This window comes from Pelobates fuscus, chromosome 2 (assembly GCF_036172605.1).
Source record: "Pelobates fuscus isolate aPelFus1 chromosome 2, aPelFus1.pri, whole genome shotgun sequence".
Lineage (NCBI taxonomy): Eukaryota > Metazoa > Chordata > Amphibia > Anura > Pelobatidae > Pelobates > Pelobates fuscus.
The window spans coordinates 321,791,208-321,804,808 of record NC_086318.1 but is presented as its reverse complement, the minus strand read 5'-3'; the positions used below and the strand labels follow the sequence as shown (position 1 = coordinate 321,804,808).

The following is a 13,601-nucleotide window of genomic DNA, read 5'->3' as shown; positions in this document are numbered from 1 at the left end:
TGTAACCAATGTTGTACATACTGGAACCAATTAATTAATATATATATATATATATATATATATATATATATACACATTTATTTTTTTAAATAAATGTAAATGTTATATCAACATAACCTTTTTAGCTGCTACAAATTGGTAAAAGGTCACTTTATATATTCGAGAATTCTAAGAGATCGAGTTAGCATTGAGTCTTAGAATTACCATATACCAAAACAAAGTGGGCACAAGTAATCAATTAAATATTATTTCTTGGACTGGGTGTTCCATAAACTGAGGAACATAAAATGTTGCCTTTTACGTGAGGGAAGAAGATTCAATTAAAATCAGAAATGTTACAAACCTTCCTGAAATAAGTAATGAGAGTTTGTCGATTGGAGTTTTCCCTTGGACTGCGTAACAATGTTCCCTTTCCAATGTGACCACCTCTGCATTACAATACGAGATGATTTTTCGAAATACAGATAACGAGATCCCAAGGGGTTGGAAGACGGTACTGTATAAATCTTGTAATTCTTTGTCAAACGAGACACTCCTTAGTTGATAGGCCAGGTAAATAATCTGAATGATGCAGATCACCAGAAGGATAAAGCTCCAGGAAAACACATCGGCAGCACAGACATCCAGCCATGCCCATATGCACGTACAGAAAAAGCTTAGTGCAAAGAAAATATATCCATACAGAAGTCCAAAGACCCCACTGCCTGCCATGGAACCCAGTACAAAAAGAATGCTGGATAAATGGTAAAAGGATCCTTCAGTCATTTGATTCCACTCAACACATACTGGGTGTCCAACCACTAGGCTCTCCCAAAAACTCACATTTTCCCCCATGACTGCTTGGTTTATTGGTTGTCATCTACATCAGGACAGCATTCTTATTTTGCTTTTGATGTCAAACTTGTATGGTGCGTTTAGAACTTTTTGGTGCTTTTTAATATTGTGATACTTAATACTATAGTCAATGGCAATAAATAGGTCCGGACAGCTCTGCATGGTGTCTCTGATCTACTGTCTTAATTGGATCCAAAAATGAAACCCAAACAGTGAACATCGCCTTCTGTACTTGAGCAAAGTTGTACACGGTTGAGGTCAGCGCAGTTCAGGCAAAAACTCTGTTGCATTAATAATGATAAACATCCATCCATGATTTGTGAATTGGAGAGGGTACACTAAAAACAGAAGAAACATGGTCAACAGATACAGTTATAATTACAGGCATATTAGTATGTGTAGACATTATTTTTGATGATAAAGAGACATAGCTGATGCCAGCAAAAACTGTAGGTTATTTAGCAATGTGGGATTTCATCAAAGTTTGTCCCCAGTCTTTGAGAATGCTTGAGGTGTAGGCCTCTAAATTAGACAAAGTAGCAATATTCTCAGGGTAAGGGCTAAAGACTAAATGGTGAAATTTTTAATTGTATCACGATACAATCAAGAGAACGTGATATTAGCAGCAGAAGTTCTCAGCTTTCTAATGTTCAAGAAACAGAAAATGGCATTTTGAACTCTGCGACAATGCTCAACGTCCCACGTTAGTTGAAAACATTTAACTTTCATAAAAAAAATTAATAATATATATTTTTTTAAAGCCTAGGAAAATTTTAAATTAACCACCACAAAATATAGGCTGGTTTTAAATGTTATTATGATGATTATGGTACATATATGAATGCTCATGAAGGAGACATTTAAAAAAAAATATTCCACATTTATGAAAAGACATACTACATCCTTGTGAATAAAAAGAAAAAGAAATATAGGATATGGGAAATGTATGCAAAATTAGACAGTATGAGGAGTACAACTGCAGTTAATTGGAGACATCATTCAGGACAGGCCTGAATCACTCAGACAAAACAAAGTTATTGCCACCTGATATAGAACACTTACTATCCTACACAGGGAAACTATCAGGTGGTGTAGGCAGTTTCCGGTTACAGTCCAGCTAAGGACCGAGCTTGTGAGCTGGTGCGTGGCAGTGCAGTGTGAGCAACTAAGAGAGACAATAAAACAAAATGCCATAACCCTGCCCTCCATGTGTCTGAGCCCTCAGTTATTACTTCCTGCACCTCTATGGTAATTCTAGGAGGAAGTGATTACTATGGGACCCTGTATCCCTCAGTAGTCTGGTTGGGGACCACTTTGGCCAGCACTGATAGAGTGGGACCTTTAACAGATGGGAGCCTGCACAGCTGTCTCTCAGACGGCAGTGCTGGAAGATGTGATAACATAGCTATCACTTCCTCACATAATTACCATGATGGTGCACTGTGATAACTGAGGGCACAGACGTGAGACTTGTGTGTATGCCTGTGTGTCAGTTTGACAATGTGTGCGTGTGCATCTGTGATGGTGTGTGATACTAGTGTGTGTGTGTTTCATTGTGTCTGTGTGTAAATAAATTTAAAGGGACAGTTTAGGCATCACAAAGCTCCATTAGAACTTCATCTAAATTAAGTTGTTATGGTTCCAGGAGGCCCCCCCCCCCCCCGGGTGCATTCTTTCCTTTAGGGGTTAAACTGTTTTGGAATAGTTTAACTCCGAAGATGGCTCCAGCGCTGATCTCAATTCCACCCCAGTGGCATCAGGCATTTCAGATTCAGGAAGTGGGGAGTGATTACCCATTCACAAAACTGTCTTGAAAGGATACATTTCTTTCCAAGCCAGTGTTGTGAATCGGGGGTCACTGATTAGCTAAAAGCATCAGCTGAATGCTTCAGCCAATCAGCAGCGCCCCTGCCCGGCAGCACTCTTACATTTCAGAAGCTGGATATCACTAGGGGGAGTTGAGATCAGCGCTGGAGGCAACTTTATGGTTAAACCGTTCGAGGATGGTTTAACCCTGAAGGTAATAATGCGCACAAGGGCCGCCTGGCACCATAACATCTTCTTTTAGATTAAGTTTTTGTTGGTGCCTGAATGTTCCTTTGAGAAGAACAGGCACTCCAGGTGTATAGCTGGATGCAGATGCCGGAAGCTAATTAATAGGATAGATGACAGAATTGCAACATTCCATTTAGCCAATCGAATTCCTTTTATCATATTAATTGTTTCTGTGTGGCTGTGCTTTACTGTGTGTACGTGTCTGACGGTGTGTGTGCATGTCTGATATTGTGCAGCTGGGAATTTGTGTGTTTGACTAACATTTTATATTTGTGTATGTGACCATGTGTATGCCTGATATAGTGAACACTGTGTGTCAGGCAGGGTGTATTTGTGTGTATTCTGGTAGAGTGTGTATGTATGACAGTTTACAGTTTCTGTGTGTGTAACTGTGTCTGGCAAGGAGTGTTTACCTAGCTGGGGGGCCTGGACATTTTTTTTTCCTGATGTGAACCCTGATTCTACATGCTAGACAGACACAGTTGCATCCATGAGCAACATATGTTAAACAATAAAATGACCGTCGAGCCATTGTCGAGTACCGTGTTACATTTAAAATCTGCATATTTTTGGCAACGCCTTCCATATATTGTTGGCAAGCCGGTTAGCAACCCAATACCCATGTGTGACCTATCAAGCATATATATATATATATATATATATATATATCAGGGTTTGACAAATTTGCTTGGAATCTAGGAGCCAGTAAATAAAGTTAGGAGCCAGGTTTTTTAATGTCAAAAATACAATAATTAAAGGGACACTATAGCCACCCGAACCACTACAGTTGTTCTCGTGTCTATAACCTGTCCCTACACACTTTTCAATGGAAACACTACCTTTTCAGAAAAAAAGGCATTATTTACATTGTTGCCTAGTAACACTTCTAGTGACAGTCACTCAGACGGTTTCTAGAGTGCATCCTGGGCCAGTGCTGCACAGTGTGAAGCACTTAGATTTAGGTGCTAAACGTTCCCCATAGAGATGCATTGATTCAATGCATCTCTATGAGGAGATGCTGATTGGCGCAGCGTGGCATTTTGCCACACATGCGCAATATGCTGCCAATGCTTTCCCATGGAAAAGCATTGGATTGGCTGAGATCATCAAGATTGATGATCACAGTCATGGAGGCAGGGCCAGCTGCGGCAAGCTCACCACAGCGTGGGGAAAAAAGGTAAGTAAAAAAACCTCTATCCCATGTGATTGGAGGGGGACCGGTCACTTGAACACACACTCATTGACAGACAAACACACACACGGCTCCCGGCATCATTGGAGGGTGCGCGAGCGAGCAGCACAGGGAGGTTACAGCCACCGCTTCTGCCTCAATCCTCCAGGAGCGTCCCGCCCGTGCGCACGCCCATGCTTTCTCTCAGCAGGCCAACTGACCACATGCATATGCTTTGACTGAGCTGGCCGGCCTCCCGCTTGCATGCACGCCCATGCTCTTTATGAGCCGCCAGGATAACAATCGCCTGTAGGGTGCCTGATAGCACTAGGGGGCTAAACGGAATCCTCCTCTCCTACCAGTTTTTAATATTCAGGAGTTTGGACAAAGCAGAAATCAGGAAAATTATAAATATAAACTTCATTTATTGCCATAGTTAAAAAATATATAAGACAAAAATAAGTCCTACGCGTTTCGTTCCAATATTGGAACTTCCTTAATAGCCACTGGAGTGATTCCTCCAGTTATTTAAATGTGCATAGGGATTTGGGATAGTGCACAGGTAACTTTTTTTTTTTTTTTACTATGTATGTAGGCTGATGAATACTCAAGCCGTTGCTGTCGCCCAAAAGTAGTGGGAGTTAGAGCACAGAGCTTAATTGTTCGGTGTAAATAAATAAACTAGCTTATTCTATGTTTACTCACAATATGGTTTGTTCTTTGCTCCTTCTAAAGCTATACATTATTTATATTTTCCCATACACTGCATATCGGTTCCAAATTCTATTACATTAAAATCAATGTCCTGTGGCTACATAGACAAATTATAAAGCCCATTAGCCTTGCCGGCCTCCAGATGTAAATACTCAACTGACTGCGTAGCCCTTTTTGAAGTTATACGAGTTCAAACAATAGACATGCTTCAGTGTAAGGTAAATAGCAGTCTATTCAAGATCATAAAAGTAATATTAAATAAGTAATGATCTTCTGCTCGGGGGTAATAGGTATTCATTGCCTTGCTCTCTCCAGTTAGGGAATGCTTTTAGCCTCTGACAATAAGAATATCGCTGGCTCTAGAGACAAAATTGGTTTACAAATGAGAAGCTACACGAGGAGCTTCAACCTTTAAAAATAATTTCAAAGTGGAACCTGCAGGTTTTCTGGGGTTTGTGGTTGGAAGTTTTCTTTAAAGTATATTTCCTTACTGCTAGCCTCCTCTCACATACAAATACATCAGATTCAAGAGGTACATGAAAAATAAACCTGATATAGCAGCAATCACAAAATATATCAAAGAATTGTGATGGGGAAATACATCCAATCAAATGATAAAACAGGGAGCTCTGATGAAAAAAGTGAATCATAATGATATACTCACAATAGTAAACCGCGTGGAAATTCATTTATTTTAACACGAAATGTATTTATGTAAACACGACTGCAAATTAAAATTTACTACAATCCCTAATTATCATTCACAGTCGGTCATTATCAGTACTTTTCAAAGCTTGCATAATCATTCTCATTATTCATTATCTCAATTAGCAGATGTACAATATTTTCCACATATATTAAAATAAGCTGACGAAGTTGGCTCGTCATGTTTTTGATAGACATTAGTTAGCTACAGAAACTGAAAAATGTATGAAGAGTTTATTAGACAGTCATACATCTATAGACCTCAAAATGTCTATTTGTGCACCAAGTTTACCAGCGTGTCTGGTACCTTCAGTACATACTATTTCTTTCAATGGCTTACCAGTGACTGGCTGAGAGCGTCAGCTGTAGCCTATCACAGGTAGCCCAGCAAAACCTTCCAAAATACAGCAGTCACATATAGCAAGGAGTCGGGGCAGTGATGCTGGGTACCAGGGAACCAACTTGAGGGTTAAACTGTTGGATAACTGCCTAGCCTTTGAAGCTAAGATGGTGCATGGGCACTCTTGCCCCCATAACAAAATCAATGAGCTGATGTTGTTATGGTGGTGGTAGTGTTAATTGAAATAAACTGTATATTATAATGTTACCGAACAGTTATAAAAACTTGGTTCTTAATCCAAAGTTGCTCCTAAAATAGCCTTTGACTGATGCAATTTGCCACACATGCTTGTTAGACTCCCAATGCCTTCCTATTGGATATCAACAGTCATAGCAAGGCAAAAAAGGCAAGTATTACACACCTTCAAGCCGTCATGGAGAGGGGGAGATGCCTAAATAGGTATAGGAATAAAGCAGCTTTAGGAATACATGCTGGTATTCCTAATGCTTTAGTGCCCCTTTAAACTAAAGTTGCTATTGTGCTTAGAGTGTACTTTTAAAAAAGAATGTGTTTACGTCACTCTGGGGTATCCCTTTTCACATTTTGCCCTGGAGTTCTTAAAAAAACAAAACAGTGGTGATTTTCTAACCCCATAGCTATGTACAGAATACCTCTATTAAAATCATTTTTAATATTGCGTTACTCAGTAGTTTGATTTGTACTTCTTCTCATGTTTAGAATGTAAATATGTGACTGTTAGAGGGCACACCTAGAACATGCTAAGAATTATTTATTTTTACGTTTTTAAAAAGTTTTATAAATAATACATTTTTATAAATATAAGTTTCATAATTTTCTAAAACGCTCTATAAATATATATATATATATATATATATATATATATAAAAATATATATATATATATATATATATATTTAATTATTATTTTAAAATATATATTTTTGCCTGCTAAGGTTATTAGACTGCGTGGTTTTATATATCTCCATTTGGTTCCTTTAAATATCTCTATGTAGGTCTGATGACAGTAAAATCATATCTATGTTGTATTTTGTCTCACTATTTTTACCATTTACTATTCATATTTTACTGTTTTAACATTAATATTTTCATTTGTTAGATAGCACATGCATCTGTTATATTGTCCATGTAGGTATGTAAATGCAAATGGGCAATTGTTTACAATATCTAACAAACAGATGTTTGATTTGTTTTACCTGTACTGTTTATGTATTAGAAGGATGGACATTAATTTATAAACATGCACCTTCTGGGTGATCTGACTATACCAAGATGCTGGACTGCGTAAGTGATCTGAAGAGGCTGCAGTGATGGCGAAATGCGTCATCATGCACACACGTCAGGACACCTCAACTTACAACTGCAGGAAGCACGCCTGGGATTTCAGAAGAAATTCAGTGGAAATTCGGTCAGACACCATAATTCGGTCATAAAATCAAAGGAAAATTTGGCTGAAACTGATGCCAAAAGATATACTCTGACTGGAGCCAAGGACTGGATAAATGGAGATAATAAAGGAATGCGTTTTCCATCCTGTGTTATTTAAATTTGTGAATAAAGTCTTCTTCAAGCTACACATCGCTTCTGTGTAAGTTGTATGAAGTACCACAGACCTTGAGTAATATATTTGGAGCCATTACAGTTTAGGCAGTCTTTACTTGCTATGTACTTTTGAGAGCATTTTTCCTAGAATTGTATATTACTGTTTAACACTCTATATGTTATTTTCTTTTTTCGTGTGCAATATTATGGAGACCATTATTTATGCAGGTTCTTAAACACAAAGAATAGTGGTGATCACATAAGCACAAAGCACTTTATCAGCACAAGTATTTTTCTAAATAACTTTTTACCTATTTTATGCCTATATTTTAAGGCACAGCGCACCTGATATAGTTTATTTTATTCAGCTCCATTTTATTCACTTGCTATTGTTTGTATTATAAGAATTTTCTGTGTGAGAACTGAGCCATACTTGTATTAAGAAAATTAATACAAAAAATAAAAATGTAAAAAACTATTAAAAAAAATTTAAATTTCTGCTCATAAAATACATTGCAATAGCAGTAGAATCCACACCTATATGGATATTTATGATGAACACTTTGCTGTTAAGTTTAGTGTTATTTCTATATATCACTTTCTATATTTTATATCTCACCTTCCTTTTATCAGTAATAACTCTGTCTCAAGTGCTGCACCTAGCGAGTAGTTTATTTGCAAAAAAATAACGTAGGAACAATGCTAATCCTATGGACGTAACAATGTGGTACTGGGTGCCAATCCTCTTGATGCCATGCAAAGTGTACGTATCGTATTAATAATGAATATATACAACTGTTCTAAGCACTGACGACCGAGGATATACTGTTAGTTAATAGTGTTGGGCCTTACAGATTACCATCTGGGTAGTTATCAGTATAAATATACCTAGAATATTCTCGTTTCTGTTTTATATATTTGTGTTTGTTCTTTTTATATCTAGGCACCATTTTGGAAAGGTTTGTTTTATTTTTATTTTTTATTATTGTGAATATTGCAAAGTAAGAAGTTTTGACCTGGCTAATCTATTGACTTCTCCTTGGCCACTGTCTGCCTGGAGTTTTATTTTTAGCCAGTGAGTCAGTCTGATCGTTCTTGTGTTCAGGATTGTATTGACTTTTAGGACTTAAACCTCGCACACTTGCTGCTCCTTTTCCAGGTTTCTTTTGAGAAGTATCTGATCACATATAAAGAACAGCATGCACTCTTTCTTATAGATGGGTGGACATGTTCTCTTAATAATTTACTTTGACATGCTCCAGTCATACTGATTCAGAGCTACCCGCCCTGACTTCATGTTGTTTTAATTAATTTAATCTAAAACTACCTGTCTTCACCGTGGCTGCCTATGATATAATATAGAGCTGTTGTCTGTTGATCTTTGCCTGAGATGCTGGTACCTGAATTTTGGTTCATCTTAGGAATTATCTGCAGTCACACAACCCTGGGGACTCCTCCTCCATGGAATGTGGGTTTAGAAGAAGGGTTTAGAAGAAGAACGTATTGCCATAACAGTACTAGGGCAGATAGGGCTCCTATGGCTTGCATACATAACTTCTGATTTTACTGTATTCACCGCTCCAGTGTTTAGTGCTCGTGCATTCAAGCTCCACTTTTTATGATGCAACTTCCTGTCTAACTAGAATAGATCTCAAACATTTCCCATAAGTAAATGCCAGTGCATGTTAGGAGTGAATGTATGTATGTTCATTGTCAATTCACAATAACCATCACACTGACTAGAAGCAGACTTTAAAGAACAACTTCAAGTCCCATAAATGCTTCATCAAGATGTTATGGGATCTTGAGTTTCTGGGAGATGTTATACTTTATGGGGTTAATCCGTTTTTGAGTGGGTTAACCCAAAAGTTGTCTTCATATCTTTTATCTGCTTTGCCTCCTCCCCGAGCAACAGCACTACTACATAAGCTTTTCCCTTAGGTGATGGTGATAGGCTGTCTGATACTGCTCTCATTCTATCAACTGACCATCCACTGTGAGGAAGGCATTATAGCAAGGATAGACAACCTTCGGCACTCCAGATGTTGTGGACTACATCTGAAAATGATCTTACAGCCATAATGCTAGCAAAGCATCAGGAGTGATGTATTCCAAAAAATATGGGGTGCTTAAGGTTGCCTAACCCCTGCTTTAGAAAGTAGGGACCTTCCTAAAACATTCTTCTCAATGGATGGGTCGTGCAACCTTTTAAAGTGGAAAATTAGTTCTGATTATTTTAGCTGCATGATTATTATTTTTTTTTTTAAATAAATATATAAACCTTGAAAATGGTTTAACAAAAATCTATGTTATACATGGTAGCCAGGGCCAAACATCATATCTTGGGACATTACTGCAAGGAAATTGGAGTGCCTCATTCCATATCCTCCAAGGATTCGGGTGCTAGAGGTAACTCTGATTTTTGACTAAGGGCTTGAAAAGGGATACTCAAAAATTGAAGGGCAACACATAGCGCATAAGCACCATAAACAGGAGTACATTAATGTTTACTTTGCTTGTGATATCCCTGAGGTGTTAAGTTCATCTCCACACTTCACTGACATTTTGCACACCACTACATTTTTTACCAATCTCACCACAACATTAAAGGAACACTCCATCGGATTTATTACTTTAACTGTTTAGTAAATATAACCTCTAAAACAAATATGCATGCATTTTTTTTAGCATGTTTTCTGTGGGTGTATATGAAGACAGCTTTAAAATACTGCAATCATGACCAGGACCAGCCCAAGACATTGTGCAGCCTGGATCCAAGGATGAAATACTGCCCCGCTAACACAGAAAGCCACACCCACATCCATTATGTCATGCAGTGTGTGTAGTGATCCTTAGTTGTGAAATCACAGTGATGTCATAAGGGTAACTGTTGCTATAACTGCATGAACATTCTATTTTCTCCCTGACAAATCTGAGGCTCTGGCAGAGCTTCAGCACAAATCCATCTCCATGGCATATAGATCTTTGTCTCAAATGGATGTGTCTGAAAACTTGGAGCTTGACTAGCTTAAATCTGACCTTGAGCTTTGGAGGTCTTAGCTGTGGATGTGATGCTTTGTGTAACTACCTCTATATAATTTATTAAAAATTGATGCTTCTTGAGTGGGGATAGCCAGGGTCAGACTGGCACAAAGGGAAAATATGTCTGTGGGCTGCTGTAGCTTGGGGCTGACTGGTTGCCATTAGCTAACTAATACAGTTGTAATAAAAATTCAACCCCCATTGAAAATCAGATTTATTTGTCAAAATTTACAGACTTAGATATTGTAACATATTCACCCTCACCTTGTGGTATTTGTGCTCAGCGGGCATGCATCTGTGTACCTGACTTCTGCAACATGTTGATGGGCGCCGGCCGCTGCGGATCCACGCCAAATTATAGCCCCACGTCCGCACACATTGATGACGACGTCGTCGTACGTGTAACGTCACTCGGAGACGTGCGCGCGCGTTCTGGGGTCAAAGGCCGATTTTAGGCCAATCAGATTTATAAAGGGCTTATTTAAACGCAAGTTTACTTTTCCTCATTGCCCTGTCGTGGTTTCCCTAGTGGTTGGCCGAGAGTGTATTTCTGAGCGTTTATTTCTGGTTATTGACTTTGGCTTCGTTTGACTTACCTGTATTCTGGTATCCTTGACTTTTGGCTTTCCCTTATGGTTGTGTTTCATTCTGTGTCCCCGACCTTGGCAAGTATTCTGACTATTCTCTGGTACGTTAAGTCCGGCCATCCTAAGGCCCGGTAAGACGTTACCTGTTAGTCCTAGGTTTGATACATTTCTACGTGCTGGATCAACTTGTAATCCTGACAGATATTTGCAAATAACAAATCAAACAAAAGAAATTGAAATAGCTCAACACAAGGAATGCTTCAAGTAGTTTCCCCAAATTCCATTGAAAATGCAAAATGCTGCCCCTGTGAAAGGGGCATCTGGGACCATGGCCCCAACAGGACGTATGGACGGGCCGGCACTGGTCCTGACATGTACAGTGTTTGCAAGCCCTATACTTTTTTTCCTGGCACAGGCTTTCAGTCTGCACTGGGGAATACACTAATCTGTGCTCGACATGAGTGCACATGTGCACGCAATTCACAGCTTTCCAAGGTTTCTCAATAGGCTGTAGCAGAAGAAACAGTCAGGGAGGTGTTTATGCCCTCAGTGACAAAAGTTATATTGGATTTCTACTCAAATGTTCACTTGTATAGACTGTTAGAAAAAATGACTGAAACTGAAGTGCTTTATTATTATTATTATTATTATTATTATATTATTTATAAAATGCCAACAAATCCTGCAGTGCTGTACAACTGGTGGACTAACAGACACATATTTGTAACCAGACGAGTTGGACACAGAGGAACAGAGGGGCTTGAGGGCCCTGCTCAATTGAGCTTACGTGCGTCTGGAGTTTTCCTTAACCCCTTAAGGACCAAACTTCTGGAATAAAAGGGAATCATGACATGTCACACATGTCATGTGTCCTTAAAGGGTTAAACATATTATGTTAGGCTAGAAAGAATAATAATAACGTGATCTGAGGAAGCCGATTGGGCGAAACGCGTCATCACGCACGACGTTACCACGTGATTTCTCCGAAACCCGGAAGTACTGTGTATGCGGCGATCGAGTAAGAAAACCGGCAAGTTTGAACTGTGTTTCCTGTGACCGCTTTATTTTGGGGACATCTCCTGTACGGGCTGTAAGAGACATATCACTCTGAATTATCTTTTGTATGTACATCTATCAATAAACCAATTCTAAAGGTTGAATCTGCTGCTTTATGGATCCTAAAGGTCTCTAAGTCCTGAGAAAAGAGGACTCATGCCAACTAAGTTAGAGCAGACTTTCACTGCTCTACCATTGTGAGTGTTACTCTTTTATATCCAAGTCTTTTATATCTTGTACTACATATTATCCTATGAGTTTTTCTTTTTGTGTTTATTTTATATATTACCCTGAGGGACATACTGAATTATATGTTCCAGTTGCCATTTGAAAGTGTGCTTTATCCTTATTGAAGGTACCCTCACGTGTTGCACATTGCACTTGCACTTTAAATTATTTATGCACTACTTATTTATATTTTTAAAGGTACAGCGCACCTTATTCGTTTTTCTAGAAAGAATAAGGACTGCTTAGAAAAATGATCTCTTGGACTGTTGATGTGATTGCAAAGTCCTCTACCAATTTTGTTTCTCGCATTTTCCTTTTTAATTCTTCTTCTGAACTCTGTAATCCTTTATCACCACAAGTCAGCAAGTCAAGTCCTAAAAACTTACTAGAGAACTTCAATCTAACTTTCAATCACAAATGCACTGGAACGAAAGTGGCAGGTTTCACACATTATTATGATTACACTGAATAAGTCTCCTAAAATATCAGAGGTTCATCTGCAGATAGCAAAAGTGAGTCTTTAAAAGGTCACACAAAAAATTGATAAGCCTAATATTTATGCAAAGTCTCTCAGTGGAATTCAGTTTTTTTTAGTGGAGTAGGTGGATTTTACCTAACTTCTAATTCTATTAGTGACTTCTGCCTCTATTGAATATTTTCAAATAAACATTTCAAATGATTTAATATAATTGGATAAACTTTTAAAATGATTAATAATAAATGTTAAAATAAAATAAAAAATCATATATAAAAACATGTACCTATATATAAAAATATTAAAATAAATAATTTCCATTGTTTTATGTGCCTGCTAACCAGTCTCTTACTTTTAATGTAGGAACAATTTTACTTCATATTCATTTGAAACAGATGTCTAACTCTTGGAATGTTGTGCCTCTAAGAACAATCAACTGAATGTATTACTTATCTATTTAGTAGTTTAGTAAATCCTGTAGATTCCACCTTAAAAACATAGCCTGTATCTGCCCCTTTCATATTGTAACTCTCTCCTAATAGGTCTTCCCAGAAGTCGTATTGCCCCGCTGCAGTCTGTAATGAATGCTGCTGCCAGACTGATTTTCCTCTCCTGTCGCTCCTCTCACACCTCTCCCCTCTGTCTGTCCTTATATTGGCTTCCTGGATCCTGTAGGAGTCAATTCAAAGTACTAACCCATACCTATAAAGCACTGACCATTTCTAGACCCTCCTATATCTCTTCACTGATCCGCAGGTATGCCCCTTTTCGGTCTCTCCGCTCTGCCCATGACCTTCTCCTGTCTGCTGCTCGC

At 38.3% G+C, this 13,601-nt stretch overlaps 1 protein-coding gene across 1 annotated transcript in view; it reads right to left on the bottom strand.

Annotated features, from left to right (window-relative positions):
* The window catches only part of POPDC3 (popeye domain containing 3), a 71,739-nt gene that overhangs the window by 30,947 nt on the left and 27,191 nt on the right, over nucleotides 1-13,601 (bottom strand). The window contains exon 2 of the mRNA XM_063443546.1: nucleotides 344-1,172. Within this exon, the coding sequence (XP_063299616.1) occupies nucleotides 344-834 (491 nt within the window). The 5' untranslated portion in view covers nucleotides 835-1,172. The remainder of the gene's footprint in view (nucleotides 1-343; nucleotides 1,173-13,601) is intronic.